At 44.4% G+C, this 19520-nt stretch overlaps 1 protein-coding gene across 1 annotated transcript in view; it reads left to right on the top strand.

Moving 5' to 3' along the window:
- The window catches only part of inpp5a (inositol polyphosphate-5-phosphatase A), a 147849-nt gene that overhangs the window by 122890 nt on the left and 5439 nt on the right, over window positions 1–19520 (top strand). Inside the window, exons 10-12 of the mRNA XM_084562292.1 lie at window positions 1150–1245; window positions 2066–2140; window positions 7765–7838. Coding sequence (XP_084418418.1) covers window positions 1150–1245; window positions 2066–2140; window positions 7765–7838 — 245 coding nt within the window. The remainder of the gene's footprint in view (window positions 1–1149; window positions 1246–2065; window positions 2141–7764; window positions 7839–19520) is intronic.

The raw sequence follows: 19520 nt of genomic DNA, 5'->3' as shown, positions 1-19520 counted from the left end.
GATGCTTATTGTGGCGGCGAGCAGTGCGAGCTCCTGGCTTCGGCGTTAAAGAGCGAGGTAGCCGGGGGGTTTCTGCTCGACCGACTTCTGCATTTGCAAAGCTTGGAAGAACTGCAGCATCCCGGTGCTTGAAGGATCCAAAATCATTAAGGTTTTAATCAAAAAAAAATTTAAAAAACATAGAACAATTCCTAGATTTTCTGGACTTTTGTGAGTTTTTGCTGCTAATATCTGAAAATAACAGAAATATGTCAAATTTTTAGACAATAAAAAAATGACTTTTCTATAATTGTCTTAGCTAGCTGTGGCTACAATGACTTTTTGACAGGGAGAGTATCTCTTGCCCTTCTCACTAGCTCCTTCTTTGGCCTATTCATGGCACAAAGCTGCTTAAGCGCACTTAAGCGCATTAGCATTTGGCTGCCAGGGGACCATATTGACCCTGCATTTGGATGGCCTAAATGAGTGAAAGATGGAGCGATTTGTTAGGGCTTTAGAAAGTTGCTTTTGGGGAGAGGTGGGGGTAAGCATGAAGGAATGGGGCTAAAGCAACGGAGGATGGAGGAGGAGGAGGGAGGTGGAGGAGGGTTGGGGGGGTTTGCCGCGAAGAGTTGTTCCACTTTCTCTCAGCTCGCGGTGTTTGTTCTAATCTGGTGTGCCATTTCTTCATGGCCGAAGCGGGACTGATTTGTGACATTTCAGTCTAAAGGGCCCTTTGCTGCGCGCTATATTGGCTTGACCCGATTATCTGTCTGTGCTTTGAATTTCAATCAGGTCACCCGGTCTCTGCTGTGTGGTATGGGAACCACAAGCTGAGGGATTTCCTCATTCAACTGTCTTCAAACACAGATGGCCGAATGTTTAACTAATTGTTAAGAGAGTCCACAAAGAGGAATTTAACCATGCACACAGTCCATGGGGTCAGTACATAGAGGCAGACGAAGAAAAGGGGACAGTGAGCTGGTAGTTTGTGCGATGGCTCTTTAAAAACCTCTCAGTCTGCGTTGGGTTATTCTGAGCGCACTATGATAAACTGCTATATGTATGAACATGTGGGCGTCAAAAAACACATTTGCATTTTATTAACCAGCATGTATTGCATTGTCATACAGTTACCTTAATGTTCTTTATCTCCTCCCTCCCCTCCAGAGTCTCTGCCCCACTGCCACCACGCAAACGGTCAGATCCGCCGAGACGAATGAAGTTGACAAGCTAATATTCCAAGAAACCGCTAATGACCGAAAGGTAAGCACCTGACGCCGCATTAAAGCTACCTGTCACAGCGTCACTACAACAAACATGCCCTCCCAAACCACGTTCACATCATCCCTACTCATCCCTACGCCGCTTTGTTTAAAATATTGTCCGTAATTCCATCTAAGTGGACTCCTACCTCCCAATTTTCTAAAAAAAACATGCTTTTTAGATTAGTTTAGATTAGATTAGATTCATTTTCATTGTCGCCGTGCAGAGGACGTGGCACAGAGCCACATGGAATACAGTTAGCGTCTAACCAGAAGTCCAAAGAGTGTATTATTTCCAGAAAATGCAGGCACGTGCACAGGAACACCGGAGGAAATATAACTTAATGAGCCACCATGCCTTCCTTGTTCCGCCTGCTCTCTCTGCTCCTTTAAAAGGTCACAACTGTGACACAACTATTGGTCAGAGGCGCAAATTTGTGTGAAACATCTGGTCTTAGCTGAGATTCATTGATCCCTCTGCATAATGCCGCCATTTTAAACGGCGCTGTGACCACTCCTCTGTCGGATCACGATGATGGATCTGTACTTAATGTTGAAACTCGTGCTTTTGAACCTTTGTAATTAAACCTTCAAATGCTGTTAATTTCCTTGTTTTAAATTTGTCAAACACCTGACCTGAGGTAGCACGGGTTAACACGGACTGTAAAATTATGAGGCGCGTGCAGGAAATAGCAGCGCTGCCCGCCGTCGCCGCCGCCACCGCGGCTCACCGCTGTTCATTAGTTCTCTAATTACTAAGTGCAGCTCACATTAGTATTGCTATTAATCAGAGTGCCGTTTCTCTCTTTCCACTGATTCAGGTTGTTCTTCAACTTGAAAAGAAGCTTTTTAATTATTTCAACCAGGACGTTTTCCGGGAAAACAATGGGACCTCGGTAAGTCACCCCTTTGCTTTCTAACCCTTTATGTATTTATCTACTCTCTCATCTCTCTTCTTCTAATTATTTATCACAGATTTCATTTATATTATCAGCCTCACACACTTTCTTTTCTCCCCCTGTAATAATACAGTCTGCCTTTTACAACACTTCTAATTGATTGCCCATTAAAAAGCGATAATGAACGATTCATGGCAGCAAAAAAAATTCAGGTCGGCATCTTTTCATGTCCGCACAGTGGGTAAAGAAAGGCTAAAATGGAGCACGTGTCCGAGCGAGTCACTTTCAGCGGCAGCTAACCTGAGTCATGCAGATGCTGGCTGGCTGGCGCCCTCCCATCACTTGGGCCTAACAGACGCTCCTTTTGTCCCCACTTGGGGCCAAATGTCTTTGGAATAACTTTTAAATGAGCCTAAGTGTAGATGAGGTGAGTCCTAAGTGCCTGCGGAAGAAAAACACCCACTTTAATACGGCTGTAGATTACATTAAGTAGTTCAAAGTTGGACCTTGTTAAAAAAAAAAAATCCCCATGAAGGACGCACGCACCTACACATCAACAGAATGGACTGTGAGGGTGCAGACTGGAAGCACTGTGTGTATTAACATTGTCAGACTCATAATAATAAAAATACAATATGTTAATCATTTTTTTTTTTTTATTTTAATTTTATGGAAATTTGGCTAAAATTGTGTAAAATGTGATCTTTTCTTATTTTCTTAATGATTTCTTCTATATGACTCAGTGGTAACTTCATCCAGCATCGGCCATATAGATGATTTTATGTTAAATGATGTACTGCACGTCTTTCTAGGTGATAAGACATGTATTTATTTGTTATGTTTTTATCTGCTTATTGCTGATTTACAGTGTTTGCATGCTGATAATTTAGATTGGGTCTGTTTTTGGAATCTGGATTAGTTGACAAGTGGGTGGGATTATAGTGCAACACAGATACAGTATAGTTCAGACAACCATTCACACCTACGGCCAATTTAGAATCACCAGTGAACCTAACCAGCATGTCTTTGGATGGTGGGAGGAAGCTGGAGTACCTGGAGAGAACCCACACAGACACAGGGAGAACATGCAAACTCCACACAGAAGGGCCCCAGTCGGCCCATGGATTAGAACCCAGAACCTTCTTGCTGTGAGGCATTAGTGCTAACCACCACACCACTGGGCCGCCCTACATCTCCTAAAATTAGTTTTTCATAAAAAAAAGTTTGGTTAAAGGGGATCTACTGTTTTTTACAACCTGAACCTTATTTCTGGCATAAAATACGGTCGTTTACTCACCCATATAACTTTTGTGTAATTCCCTTCGGGAGATATTTAGATCTGCGTATATCCATATAGTGGAAGTGAATGGGGCACCGAAACGCAGCCTCTAAATAACGCATTATCTGCCGCGAAACTCGTTCATTTCCCCAATATTTTGTTATTATACACTAGTGCTATTCCCCGTTGAGTCCGGAGTTACCTGTTATCATCCCCGGATGATGTCTTCTGACCTGATGATGGTCGGCTTGTTTACCTGTAATTTGCTACTGCTAGTTTTTTTGCAACATGGCTGAATATTTTTCCGACTCTGAGGTTGTGGATGAACCATACTGCTACACATACTTTTCAACCTCTTTTATTAGTTTATCTGTACAGAAACCTTTAGTCCTTCTTCCTTCTTTTGCTGCATTTCCTCTTCTCTCTTTCTCTCTTTAAGAGGAATCTTAGAAAGCATCTAAAATTAAGCACATGACACATTTTTCTAGGACTTCATTTCAGCTCCATTAACTTCTGAATAATATTATCATGTGTTGTTCTATGAAAGCCCCGTCCAAAATAGCAAGAAAATCATCGTTCGGCTGATTAACCAAAGATGGAATCTGGAGGACGGTCTCCTCAGTGCACAATGTGCAAGGTCAATATCTGCCGGCAGATATTGACCTTGCACATTGTGCTCTAAGATGTTGATTACGTTTGATCAGCAGAAATGCGCAGGAACCCTGACTGTGAAACAGTAACTACAGGAGGCTGAGGTGCCCCCCCCCTTCCCTCCCCTTCCCTTATTCCCTCCCCTTCGTGGCTTCCTTCCCACCTCCCCCCCCCCCAAGCCAAGACAAGATGGATGATATAATGGGGGCATCAGAGATAATCTGATGGTCATGGTCTAGTTAAACACACCATGTTATGATCCTTATAAAACAAACTACCTTTCCAAAAGGATAAATGTCCCTCCTCACACTCCTCCGCTGGGGAAGGGGGGAAAAAAAAAATCCATTGCATCCTTCATCAACTGCAAGACTTGTACCAGCTTGACAGAAATTTAATTCGAGGCAGCTCTTGAAAATAATTATTGTATTTTGAGAGGAGTAATCATTGGCCGGGACATGATTGAATGTGTCCATGCCTATTGACTTTTGCTATGATTAATAGGTTTGTTTAGTCGATATTCCCATCGAAATTGTATAATTAATTATCCCAGGCGCTGTCACGGCAGGACGATGGAGAGCCCTGATGAGTATTTGGGAAGATTAAATTTTCCGGCGGGCTCGTGGCATCAAGGGGCACCGTGGGGCCTTGCTCCGGTGGAGGGATGGGAGGAGCGCGGTGTGTATGTGTGTTCGTACGTACGTTTGTATGTATGTGTGTGTGTGTGTGCACGCATGCGTACTGTGCATGCTTCTTCTGCACAGTTCTTTCCTCTCCCTGCACACACACACACACACACACACGGGCCGGGCCGGGCCTTGCAGTCTCCCTCCTCCATTCCCCCATTGATTTTGTTTCAGTATCTCTTTATTGTAACTTTATCAGTGTGTTGTCGGCAGATGTGGGGGGGACCGGGAGAGGAGGGTGTGTTTGTGTACTATCTCCAGCGAAGTGATGAACCTCTCTGTCTGGCAGGCCTCTCCTTGTCATGCCGGCGGCGTAGCCCAGCGGCATTACTCAAGAGCCCGGGAGGCGTTTTAAACATGGGGAGGCACATAAAGAAAAATAAAGAACAAACGCTGCCTCAGCCCAAAGTTCTTTCATATTTCACCTGTCAGAGCCCCTAAGTGGCGCTGCGGGGGCCGCGCTAAATGAAATCTGACCTTAAAGCATTTATATAAACTGATGCTACGTTGGGTCTTTTATTTTAGCTCGCCCCTGCTCCGAATGCTTTAGGATCAGACCGACCGCCTGATCAGAATAAAGACAATTCTTTAATTATATCGATTTCTACTATTAACTGGCATGAAAATAAGAGTTTGTTGGTGCAGGGAGGGGGCCGTCCCAACCGGCTCTCCACCCCCCTCCCACTACCACCACCACCACTGTCCAGTGACAGTTTATCGCTTTTCCACACAAAATAATGAAGATCCCATAAAAAGAAGGAAAAATATGGCCCTTGCAATGAAAGCCGAGTGCGAGGTGTAAAAATCAAATTAAATGACCTTTCACCCCAACATTTATTGATGGCTTTTAATGGCAGCAGGTGTTGTCACGGGGGATATTTGACAACGCGTAAATCAAAGCACAATTACAGGTGGTGGACAAGCCCATGGCGTTGTTGTGGGGGGGGGAGTCGGAGGCCAAAGGCACCGCGTTCCGCTCCCCTCGCCCCCTCTCTCAACTTTCCTGCCTCTTAACGGCCACGCCGGTCTGATTTAGGAGAGCGCTGATCGCCCAAGCAGAGTCAGAAATTTGAGCCCATGACAGGGTAGTTTTTACCCGGACACTTCTTCATCTATATTTCCACAGAGGAGTGGCATCATCTCGTGCCGCCGCCGCCGCCCTCCTCCTCCTCCTCCAACAACTCCCAAGGTCATTTCTGGTTGACAAACTACTGCTGGCTTTATAATGTCATGAGGCCTTGATCCCATATAAGCTGTTTTTTTTTTTTTTTTTTTAAACCACTGACCTGGCCGAGCAGCGGAGCATTATGCTTAATTGACCCGGGATGAAATGTAGTGTGAAATTTGTGCGGCTGCGGGGTTTTCCATTCACCTGGATGAATTACTCAACATTCACTTAAGGCCCCACACTCTGCCATATGCCGCTCACCCCCCCTCTTATTTCCGCGCACTTAAAGAAAGCGTGATCTCCTTTACCTCACACGGACATAATTACACCTGCAAACGTGTAAATGAAACGAATAAAACTGTGTTCATGAGGGAAAAGTGCTAATTCTTGAGCACTGGTCATGGCTTCAGATTAACACCTCTGTCCTGCAATTTAGCCCCAATATTCAGCGCCGGATTTGCTCAATCTTTTGATTATAAATATCGCAAAATCCAGTATTGTTGAAGCTCTAAAACACACATGAAAAAGAGGTGTGTGTGTGTGTGAGGTCGGCGGGACGGGGTGCACACTGGAGCGTGGGGTTGGATCGCCCGCTCTGCCATCCCTCATCCACAGTGTGTGAGTCTCTCCTGTGACCCCGGCGGTGTGAGTTTGATGAATGCCGCACATCTGCCCTCCTGAACCTCCGAGACTCGGAGTCTGGGAGGCCCCTCTGCCTCGAGTAATGGCCACTGTTCTACACCACTGACACGCGATCACACACACACACAAACACACGCACACACGGGGCGCATCCGCACACCGGACTTATTTATAAATGTGCACTCACCAGTGATGTGGAGACAAACAATGCTCAGACGCTCATGCATGCGCGTCATAAATATGTCAGCGCAGATTGAAGACAGTAGTTATACTCTCGTGACGTCCGCCTCCCCTCCGCCGCGCCTCCACTTTGCGAGGACGTCCTTCCAAATATTACCCGCGGGGGGAAAAAACACGTCATCCCCGATGATATTTCATCATGTACCCATCAACATATTGCTGCATGTAATACACCAATGTAATGTCATTAACATCACGCCGCCTATACAAGCCGCTGTCAGGCTCGTACCACCGGGGGCTGAGGTCTTCATCAGGCAATAATTGTAGCTCGGTGTTTGAAACGTGTACAATGGCCCAATTTACCACTAAACAAACACGGCTCGGCTGCGTCTTCCCATCTTCCCGGCTGAAAGGAGAGGGCGGGGCTAGCGCGGGGTCCTCCAGGGTGGTGGTGGTGGCGGTGGTTGGGGGGCGTTGCCGGGAAACGTCGCTGTCAGTCTCTCAGGGAGGCAGTCATGCAGGTGCCCGAGCTACCTGTTCATCTCCCAGATAATTAATGTGTACAAGGAGCCGCTAATTGCACTTTTCACTAATGATTTATGGGTTTTGAGAAAGGGGGGGAATTGGGGGAAGTGTGTGTGTACACTCCTGTGAGTGAGTACAGCTGGATGAGGAGACATGATTGATGAAGAGTGTGTGGATGCGCTGTCGGCGTGGAGAGATAGACCCCGGTAGGACGGGGCTGGTGACACACACACACACACACACACACACACACACGGACGACTGGTCAGCTGCTGTCAATATTCTGCTATAGTCTGGTATATGGACAATAAGACGGGACCCTCATCCCATGTCCTCATCAGCCGTCGTATTCTTATCCACACCTGAGCTGACCCAAATCCTAATAAATGAAACTCTTCTAATTCGTCTGCAGCAGAATACTGATTGTAGATTTCATGTTTAAGATTTAACACTTACATTCCTTCTTTTCTCCCCATTTCTTTGCATCCCACAGCTTTTAGAGTTTGACAAAGAGCTGTTCGTGTTCAGGGATCGGCTGCACGAACTGGAGATCTCCTTCCCGCCCAGGTAAGGAGACGTCTTTGCTCGGCGACCTTTATATTTACACTCCAAACATCTAGCTGCGTAAAACCCGCTCCGAGTGACGTCGCTCTAATCGCCTCGTCTTGTAGTTCTCCTCACGGTGAGAATTGCAGCTTCACAGGTTTCAGCTGTTTTCTGTGACCCTGTCTGGTTTTCCCTTTGTGCCCTGTTTCGATTTTGTAAAGTTGGTGTTTCTTGTCTTGTTTTACTTCCTGTGTTTCCCCCCACCTTTGATTGGTGGATTGGTTTCTCCTTGTGTTGCTCCGCCCTCATTAGTTTCACCTGTGTCCCGTTATGGCCCACATACATATATAGAGCCCTGCCTTTCCCTTTGTTCGCTGTCAAGTTGTCTGTGATGTTATTTCCTCTTGTTCTCTGCTTGGTTTTGGTCTTTTTGGAGTTGTGTTTTTTTTATACCCTACCTTAAATTCTCTAGTTTGTGAGTTTCCAACTCCTGTCTCCCCTATGTGTCCTGCATTTGGGTCCTACTTCACCAGGAATCGTGACACAAACTAACTTTACTTGTCATATGTTGGACCTTACTGCTCTTTGTTGTACTTAGTCGCACCTAACATTTAATGCACAACACCTTGATTAAAGGCTAAATGTTGGCAATTCAAATTCATAATCAGCTGTTGTGGAGCAATGACGCCCCAAAGGCACGAGATAGCAGGTCTTGATTGTCCCGTAACGCTTTATATTCAGCCTTATTCCATTTTCAGATGAACCCCTGTTGCTCATTCTTTAAAATATCTTCACAAAACCTAAAATCTGTACCACAGCACAAAGTAAATGAAGACTTAAAGAATATGTAGGATGGATTTTATATAGCAAAGTCAATAATTTCATAACCAGGTATCTCTAAATTGTTTTGCGAGTGTTTCCAGATTTCTCAAATCATTCATTTCTTTTGGAAAAAATCCCAATATTCAGAGAAGCATAGATTTGTCACTGCACAGCAACACTGTCTTAACAGAAGGCCCAAGTTTTCTCACGCATTGCACCCTCACATGTTGCAGCGATTATCTCGCGCACATCTTGGAAATACGGACTCATCATTGATATGCAAAATAAGAAAGTAGTCAATCACCCTCTCATTGTGCAAAATGGTTTTATGAAAGCTGCTGGATCCATGTTTCGATGGTTATCAGGTTTTAAGCATGATTGCAGATGGTCCCAGACGGCTCCCATGTGTATCTGCGTATGCATATATATGTGCGTGTGTGTGTGTCGCTGTACGAACACTATGGGCAGCATTGATAATTCCGTCTCAGTGGGACTTGGGGGAGATGGGAGCGGGTGGTCCCCTCTCCTCTTCCTCAAACAAATGCATTTGCAATTAGCCCTTTCAGAGGAGAGGGAGGGCAAACACGCGGCCTGCGTGGAAATATGTTTCGGGAGCAGCGCGTTAATGGCGCTTGACCTTTGCCGCCGGTTGTGACTCAATCAGTGCAGATAATGAAACGCTGTAATCAAACAATAATTACTTGATAAACTGCTCTAGTGGCAGGCGCAGGGGCGGCGGGGGATTTTAGTGGGAGAGCGAGAGAGAAAGCGAGAGACAGAGAGAGAGAGGGTTCTGGATACGTAGAACTATCAAAAGCACGTAAGTGGCTTTTTGTGTGTTTGAGGTAGTGTGTGTGCTCGAGTGTATGAGTCCGTGTGTCAAAGTTCTGCCAGTCCCTGTTTTTTAAATGACTCTGTGTCTTAATCAGGGACCCCATTTACATCACTTTGCATAAGTGACAGGTGGATTTATTGTCCTTTTACACTGGCTGACTTTTGCACCTATCCATATAATACTGAATCATCTCTCCGCAGGGAGGGATGAATGTGCCGCTGTGAAAGAATACAAATGATTCCCACATACTTGAGGTGATGATGAATCAAATAGATGAAACCTGGGAGCAGCATATGAAATTTGATTTGATCTACTCGGTGCGTGCGACAAACCACATCATTGTCAGCCTCGTAATGGGTAGCAGCGGCCTAGTTAAACTTAAACAACCCCCTCCTCCTCCTCCCACTTCTCTAACACACACACACACACACACACACACACACACATATACTGGTATACCCCTCCCCCTGTCAGGTCTGCCTTGTGCTCCTTGAGCAATCAAGCCTCAACGATTGTTCTCCATCACATAGCCTGCTCCGGACCAGCCCCTCGCCATCTGTGAGGTTATTACTCTTTTTAATGCAGGCCATCAGAACACACCCTCGTCTACACACACACACACAACATGCACTCATGCACGCACACGAATCACTTTGCTTCTAATCTATAAATCAATACAAGTCACAAACATTTAATCTGCAAGTTAATGCTGTCTGTTGCTCAGTGGTGGATAAGAAGTTGTCACAAACTGAGACAGGACGTTACGAGTGAGCTAAGGACCAGATAAGAAAGTGACTTGATGTCCAATGTGTACGTGGCAGCTGCAAAAATGCAGAAAATGATACCTATAGCTTTATCCAGACGTGATTACACTTGAAGCATCCTTATGGGCGGTTTAGGCTTCTGCATCAATTAGCGTGCACCTCCCTAGAAATGTAACCACGCGGCACGGCAACGCAGACCGCAAGAGCTGCGATTGGTCCACTTAGTAGTAGCGTGTTTTACGCTTTAGTATTTCCGGCTGCTTCTCCATCTCCGCAGTTTTCAAATTGATTGTTTTAGATTAATAAAGATGGAACACATTGAGGAATGGTTAACTGAGGAGGTTCGGAGATACAAACATTTGTACGACTCGTCTTCGTCAAAAGTTTCAGCGAACGATTCAGTCGCCATTGTTGAAAGTGAAACAGGAAGTAGAAACAAAAATGCCTACTAGCGTTTGGGTGGCATTTTTACAGAGCGAGCCAGACAGACGAGCGCACAAGTACAAATGGCTGGCACCGACGTAGGCTACGTACGTAAGTTGCGGCGTCTAAGTCCCGCCGTACCTTAAATGAGCCTTTAGCCAGCAGCTGCCTTTCATTTACAGAACGGTCATCCAGTTTTTGCAGACGTACATCTCTGTTCCCCCGTACACACATGAATTCTTGCCTCTTCAGAGGCTTCAAGCTCTAAAATGCATATCTCTTTACTTTCAAGAAGCCATCTGTCAAAGTTGGCCGTGACATGTCTAAGTACTTGGGCACCGGGGTGAGGAATTTGCCCGGGCCTTGTCACAGTTGGACCTGGAGCCAGTCGGCTACTGTGCACTGACAAGCCGCCGGACAACTCGCACACACTCACACAGAAACCCATGTATGGTTAGGGTTAGTAGTTTTCCTAACCAGTGACCTGAGGGGCGATAGATGAGTCTATTCATCAGAATCCAGCCATTTACGTGGACACAGTTTCTACATTAGGTCTAATACATGAAACTGCAACCGGCCATTACGCCATTATCTTTGCATAGGCTGCAGCACGGCCATTAATGACAATAATGCTAAGTTTTACTATAGATTATGGTACTTTTGATTTCATATTTGAAATGGCATAACTAAGGTAATATCCCCTAAAACATACTAAGGCACTGTGTATTTTTATTCATGTATTTTGATTGATTTAGGCCAAAGCTTTTAGTACTCCTCTGATCTGATTTCTTTGCTGTTTTTTGCACAAGATCGATGCAAAAATTGAATCGGGAACCCTGCCGCAGGGAGAAATGCAGTGGACGGTGAGGTAGCAGGGGCAGAATGTATTCTGCCCGTAACATGGTTACTGGGAATGGGCTTTGAGGGAGATTTTGAGTGACATCAGACCAGCGGCACAACTCTATCAATGGACAAATCATGAGTGATTTCAAAGCAGGGAGATGGTGTGGACTGTGGCGGGAGGAAAGACAGGGAAAAAATAGAAAGTAGGAAAGAAAACATCCTTCAAGTCCTGTTGCAGATGGTTTAAGAAAACACTACTACACTAAAACTCTTGGTAGCATAGTGAAAATGTTAAACCCTTGGTATGCACACAATTCTGTTGACATTGAGGGTGTTTGTGCAAAAATGTGTGCACATATAAAATAGATACTGGCCTAAAACATCTATCAGGAATTAAAACAATAGCATCTTAAATCCAAAACTCCACCAGTGCAAACTAAACCAAAGGTCTTTAGCCAGTGTTGCAGCTCAGGCTGTACTCTGCCAGAATGCTAACATCCTTAGTCTGAGCAGGCACATTTACAACGTTCACCATCTTAGTTTTGCATGTGAGCATGCTAACAGATTTTGCAGGGCGGTTTTGACCTAATGTAAGCCGATTTAATAAATCCTTGAATGGTTGAACCAAACTTGGTGCCTCTCCATCTAGTAGTCGTTGAAATATTTGAGTCAGGACCACAGTCATCATCAATGGTATAATTTGAGCCGTAAAAAGAGTGGGTTACCTAGTCTGGAAGTCTAGATCTTTACCCAAAGGTTTGTCTGTACCTTTAACAAGAGCATATACCATATAGTAAGAGCACTGTGAAAGGGTTAGAGGCTAGAGGATGACTCCAGTCCTGTACGCTTGTGTTTGTCCAGTCTAGACGTGGAAAGAAGCCGAGGAGCAGAGTGTGGCCCGGGAGGTCAGGAGGTGAGGTCTGTTAGGAGGCCCAAACTGATAAACACTTGTATCTTCACTGTTTGGGAAGCGCCCCGGGACCAGTCTTGGCACGTTAGCATATATTTTCCAAAGCTGCACGTCTATGAGGACAAGCCAAAGAGCGTCTTGCTCTGCTGGGAAACTCTACAACATTCGCATGCTCGTGAGAGAGGAAAGGGGAGGCTTGAAAGCTGATGCCAGGCGGAATGGCTTTGCCCTTCGGACGAGAGAAGGTTTTTAGTCGCGAATGGCCACCTGCCAATTCTCCAATAACTGCTAATAAGAACATACGAGGGAATTGTCAGAGCGGCGGAGAATTCCGTTTTGAGCTCAAAGGAAGTGCTCCCACAGATGGCTCTTCTGCATACAGTAGCCGTCCTTCTTCCATGAACAGCACTCTTCACTCTACGTCCCTGCCCTGTGAAGACCTGTACGAATGATCTCACCCCTCTCTGTGCGATCGTGAATACATTAGTTCTACAGCCCTTCTGTTTGCATCTTATATGAAGGAGGCTTCTTGTTCTCTGCTCTTTGAACAGGCGTCCTATACTGGAGCCGGGCCACGTGACTCCGGTTAAGGAGCACCACAGATGTAGTACAACAACAGTGTTTTGGTTGAAGCCGTAGTCTGTAAGTGTGTGGCTCGTGTCGGCTGCCACAGGATCCGCCGTTACAGGCTGATCTGCTGAACAGGAACATTGTTTTACAGCCAGCAGTGCATCCATCATTCTAACTACCAGAGAGCCAATGAAAATGATGAGGGGCCACCGTGGCGGTGATAATAGCCGAAGATTGTCCACCGTCGTGTATCGCTGCCTCTCGTGTGAGACGATGCCACTGAGAGGGAGGCTTTGTTCAGAACAATCTAACACAGAAAGGATTAAATGGACGCCATCTGTGTGTCCTTGTCTTCATTTAGAGCAGCTAAAGGCCCAACTTGTCATAGCTGAACCCCGGCAGGCTGCGAGCCATGAGCTACTGGTGGCATTTCACTGTGTTTGTACTGCACTATGCCAATGTTGTGCCTGCGAGCCTCCCAGCTCTACAAACCGAAGCAAACATTCAGCTTTATTGATAGCATTTGGCTGATCTTTTTGAATCTGCGTGTGTGTGTGTGTGTGTTTTGTGTTTTGCCAGACCTCCCCTGACAACGGCAAACAAACATAGCTGCAGAGGAAGCAAGTCGTTCAAAACCCACAGTTTCTGACTTTTTAACCAATCCCCGCTCAGCAATGGCCTCTCCGACATCCCACGATGCTCTTTAGAACCCTTGACCTCATGTCAATGATACGATGACTCTTATCTTCGACTTCCTACCCTACCTATATTCCCAAGTTTATATTGCACTCATTAAATACGGAGTAAGTGAATAGCCCCATGTTTGTCCTGTCGCTTATTTGTCATGTAGACCGAGGCAGTAGTTTTTGATGTGGAGATAAGAGAATCTGCAATAAGGAAGCCTGGCATGAAGCATTGTCCTGTTCTGGTGAAACAAATCTTTTTTACGCAACAGTATTTTATTGTTTGACTCATTTATTTATCTGAATCATACCTAGAATGCATTTCATCTGTGGTTTCAAGGACAATTACAGCGTACCCCGCACATGCAGTAACGCATGCCCCCGCAGCCTCTCCCTCCTCCGCTGGGTGAGGCTGAGTGACACGCTGTAGGTAGGTAGGTAGGTAGGTAGGGCCCGTGCTCACCTCAGCAGCATTTACTGTTGCAAGACAAACAAGCTGACACCGGGCCGAAACACATGTGAGTAATGAGCCAGCAGCCAAGTCAAACATTAAACCCCAAACCGAGCATGAATGAATGAGCTCTCGATGACTGCCGGGTCCCAGTATGCGACCGGACACACATGCATCATCTGCAGGGTGGTCAGCAACACAAAGGAGTCGGATTAACAAGCGGGAAAACTGAAGTCTGGCCTCTGCTCCACACATGACGTGGTCGCTGTGAAACATGTAAACACTGATGATGTCCGCTAATGTTTCAGAGCATGTCATAAACTGACACTGATGACGGTTAGGTGTTTTAAACATTTACTTTGTCAGTTTTTCATTTGCTCACTTCAGTAGCATTGAAGTGTACTGAACAAAAGAGATGTCCTTTTTAAACCTTTGGTGTCTGTGAAGTACTGTACGCATTGGAAGCAATATGCAGTTCTTTTTAATAGACCTTTATTCTGGAGGACTGGCCTTGAAGTAAAGTAAAGTAGTTTATTTGTCATTATACATTGTACAACAAAATTGCACGGTCAGATGGAGGGTTAGTCCTGAGCCACTGTGGGCTAACCTGACCCGGCGACTAGCACCCATGTTTTTTTGATGATGGTGGGAGGAAACCTGAGTGCCATGCAAACAGAAAGGCCCTGAGAATCGAACCCTCTCCGCCCCATGGATTCGAGCGCTGGTGCCTCACAGACCTTCTTGCTGTGAGGCACCAGCGCTAACCACTGTGCCACCGTGCTGCCTGCCCGCTCCGTTGGGAACTGATTATGTTCCAGGCCAATCAGATTGTTTGGATGGGTTTTATGGGGTAATAGACAGAAGAGTAACTGTTCATTTGCATAGAGAGGATTGTCTGTAATGTTTGAAACACACCTCATAATGAAATGCAATAAAAGTAGAGTGTAACCTGATAAGAATTGAGTCTGGCTACTGCAAGCTGCTGCAGCACAGTAGTCTTACATGCTGTGCTACATGCTAATTTTTGTATTATACTGTTTTTTTGTGCAATATGTATACAACAAAGTGAGCCAAACTGACTTGAGAAACTCCTTTCCACTGATGCTAAGTGTCTGCTTTTTGTTTTCTGAGTTGTGCTCATTTTCTCTGTGCATTGCATTCTGGGAAAAAAAAAGTCTTAATCAAAAGCACATTTAAACATTACATATAAGGGTCAGTAAGCTCAAAGCCTACCTACAGTTAGTATGTGAGACTTCAGAAGGTTTGATTTGACTAAATAATTTATTACTCAGGCATTTTATGAATGGAACCTAGCCAAAAGATTATAACCCCTACATCAAGGACAAACTGTATTTTTCTGGTAGGTATTTCTCTTGTTTGGTTGCGATGCTTGCATTCAGCGAGCAGGAGTCTCCAGAACGGCTTGCCAGAAATCTTGAACTGTGACCAAACAAATTTGGGTCGTTAGCATTTAGATCAGGACGCAATGTAATTTCATCTGAAATTTCACGGCAGTCAATGGATTACTGCACACGTGAGACTCGAGCCTGCATTCTTAGGTTTTTAAGGTAAACTGAAGGTAAACAACTAAAGGTCACACATATTTGAACCATTTGATTCGGTAAACCAGTGCACTGCATATGTCTGCATGTACATTTTGTATCTACACATGTATATATATATATGTGTGTGTGTGTGTTATTGTATGGATTCCTTGAAAAGCAGCACCCCTCTCTTGTCCAGATACACAACTGTTGGAGTTATCAGTATAGCCCATTAATTAGTGTAATTAGTCTTGGTGCAGGCTATAAGAGTCTGATATGAGCTGACGGCCTCTAGCCCACACGCCCTCTCGGACCGTTTACCTTCCACGATAAGTTTGTGAGCTCGCTAATCGGACACATTAATCACTTTGGCCCCAGCGCGCCATTCGACTGTTTGCTGTTGCATTAGCACTTGTTATCTCTATTGGAGCCAGTGGAGGGTGCGGTATAACAGAAAAGGGAACAACCTATACGTGCACACACACACGGAAACAGAATGGCCCTTTAATGGCCATTGTGGGATATTTTTAATCAGCTTCTACAATGGCTGGCTGTCACCAAAAATGACTGAATGATAGCGAAGTTTTGTTGTTGGAAGTGCTTGGGGAAGTTTGCTATCAAGCGGGAGTTCATTGTTTGAAGGAGGAGAGGGGGGGAAAACTTGATTTTCTCTCAATCTCTTTAACACCAAAATGACCCCGGGCTTGTTAGTCAATAAAGCTATAACAGAGTCCCTGATAGGAGGATTGTTCACAGGCTGTTTAAGGCCAGCGACCGTCCCTCAGGAAGCAGGAGCATTCAGGCCACCCTGAAGTCGAGCAGCTCTCCGAGCCCTTTGAAGACTTTGCTCTTTTCCACCCTCACTCTGCCTCCTTCTGTCTGATCCATCTTTATCTCCTCTTTTCTGCCTCCCTGTGTATCTCTGTTTCACTCATCCTATTCTTCGTGCTCCCTTTTATCCCGGGATCACTTCTTTATCCTGTGATTTGCATACCAAAACCCCCATGCATTTCCCCCCGTGGTTTAAGTGCTATTAATGCTAATTGGAGGCAGGGAACTTCTTTAAGTAGCTCTCTGCAGGTCTGTTTGTACACCTGGTGGGGGGGCTCTGTGTGGGAGAGAGTGTGTGTGTGAGCCAGATGAGGCCACCTCATGCCCCAGCCTTAACCCCATACACAAAAACACCCCCCCACACACACACACATATTGTAATAAATAGCACAATGTAACATAAGGTATAAAGATTTATAAACATGCAGGGGAAAGATCAAGATGGACAAAAGGTGGCAGCAGAGGAGAAGACTCTTGTCATAATGTTCATAGGTTTGATTAGTAATGAGCTGCAGCATCTTGAGCTGGTCAGTGACAGAAGGCAGCTGAGTTGGTAAATAACATTGGTTTACTATGTTATGTACAATGCTGCTGTTGAGGCTTTAGTCATGCAACATTTGGTTTATTAAAGTTTTGGTACATCTTGTTTTGTCGTGACATTTTTACAGGCGTCATGATCCCGACTTTTGCTCTAAATAAATTTTCACTTGTCCTTTCCAATGTCTTAAAATAAAATACAGACCTTTATGGTCCTCAGGGGATGAATTCTAGTGAATCTGACACCCTGTGACCTTTCCTATAAATGTTCTTAATTCTCAAAAATATCTTTTGTCCAGTCAAATGGTCAACTGAGAATTAATCCAAGTAATGTGATCCAATGACTTTTCTTCTAATAGAATGAGGACATTCATGGTTCTCAGAGGATGAATCCTAGTAAAATTAAGGCACCAACCTTACTTCTGTGTTTTCTCATCCCTTTAGATTTTCTCTTGTCCCACCAGATACTGTAGCTCAAAATAAAAATTGGTCATTCATGGCCCTCAGAGGATGACTCCTAGCAATTTGATGCTTTGACATTTTCTCTAACAAGATTTTTATTTGTCCTTTCAAATATCCTAAAATGAAATATGGACATTCATGATCCTAATATGATCCATTGACTATTCCTCTAATTATGTTTTCACTAGTCTTTTTAAATATCTCAAAATAGAATGTGGACATTCATGACCCCCAGAGGGTGAATCCTAACAAATCTGAGGCCCCGTCCTTTCCTCCAAGTTTTCTCATCCCTCAAAAGTTTTTCTTGTCCTGTCAAATATTTTGATATAAAATATGGACATTTGTGATCCTCAGAGGATGAATCCTAGCAACTCGTTCCTCTTGACTTTTTCTCTAACAAGATTTTTACTTGTCCTTTCAGATATCTCAAAATAAAATATGGACATTCATGGTCCTCAGAGAATGAATCCAAGTATTACGATTCCTTAACTTTTCCTTTTTCCTAGTCCAGTCATCTCTCATTAAACTTCTTCTTGTCCTTTCAAATAACTCAAAATAGAATATGGTCATTCATGATCCTCAGAGAATAAATCCAAGTAATATTATCCCTTAACATTTCTTCTGATTATTTTTTTTGCTAGCCTCGAAATAAAATGTGGACATTCGTTGTCTTCAGAGGATGCAATCCAATGTTCTGATTTTTGCTCTGTGGAGATTTTCACTTGTCCTTTCAAATGTCTCAGAATAGACACTCATGGTCCTCAGAGGGTGAATCCTAGCAAATCCGAAGCCCAGACTGAGTTTTCTCACACCTCAAAAGTTTTTCTTGTTTAGTCAAATGTCTTGAAATAAAATGCAGACAATCATGGTCCTCAGAGGATGAATCCTAGAAACTCGAAGCTCTTGACTATTTCTCTAACAAGGTTTTCACTTGTCTTTTCAAATGTTTTAAAATAGAATGTGGACATTCATGGTCCTCTGAGAATGAATCCAAGTAATATGATCCCTTGACTTTTCTTCTAATTATTATTATTATTTTTTTTTTGCTAGTCTCAAAATAAAGAATGGACATTCATGATCCTCAGTGGATCCTCTTAGTGAATCTGAACCACAAGTTTTTTCTCGTCCTTTCAAATATCTTTATAAATAATAATAATAAAATCCTTCTTGCGTTTCATTCAGTTGTTTTTTAATGAAACTGATGGTTGAGTTACTATTAAATTTGGCATACAGTACACCTTTGTTGTAAAAACTATAGTGTTGATACTAGTTACTGGAACTAGTATAATACTAGTGGCTGTCATGGTCGTAGTTCCGGCTACAAACTGTGATTTAAATGCACAAATAGTGTTAAACAAAAGCCCCACGTCTAAATGTGCTTTCTCCCTTAGCATAAAGTCCAATTAAGCTATCAGAGCTTGGCATGTGTGATGAATCGGAAGCCCAATGTGTGTGTGTTTATTTTATCGTTAGGATATCAGCGTCCTCAGGAAGGAGGCACTTTGTGTTATGCTACAGCTAGCACGCGTGGCACTGAAGGAGCAAATTGGATTGGTATTACAGTATATATAAGCCCAGTCTTACATCCTGATGAGCGCCGACAAACAAATTGGATTGGTGGTGTGTAAATCTGAAGCGGTTTGATGAGCCGAAGGGGCAAATTGAATTCTCAACAATGTAAATCTGTATCAGCTCGATGGCTCCCCGCCCAGCTCCAGCGCCGCCGCCGCTTAAATCATGCGATTGTTCCCTGCTGTTCCGAGATACAATCTCTCTTGGCCATTTGCCGCGGCACCTAATCTGTTTTTGATGAGTGTGTGGGGATGTAGCTATACATATGGGCAACTGAGTCTCCCTCTGGTCCGCTCTGCCTAAATTGCTCTCGTTCTTTCCTTTCTTATTTTCCCCGCCGCTCGCTCAGACGCACATCCAACCTGTACAGTTGGCAGAGAGGGATTGTTTCGATTGAGCCATCCATGTGCGTTGATTCAAGAGATTACTCAGATGATTGGTCATACTAATGGACCT

The sequence above is a fragment of the Chelon labrosus genome (genome assembly GCF_963514085.1).
Source record: "Chelon labrosus genome assembly, chromosome: 15".
NCBI lineage: Eukaryota > Metazoa > Chordata > Actinopteri > Mugiliformes > Mugilidae > Chelon > Chelon labrosus.
The sequence above is the reverse complement of the archived record's forward strand: the minus strand, read 5'-3'. Positions and strand labels throughout refer to the sequence as shown.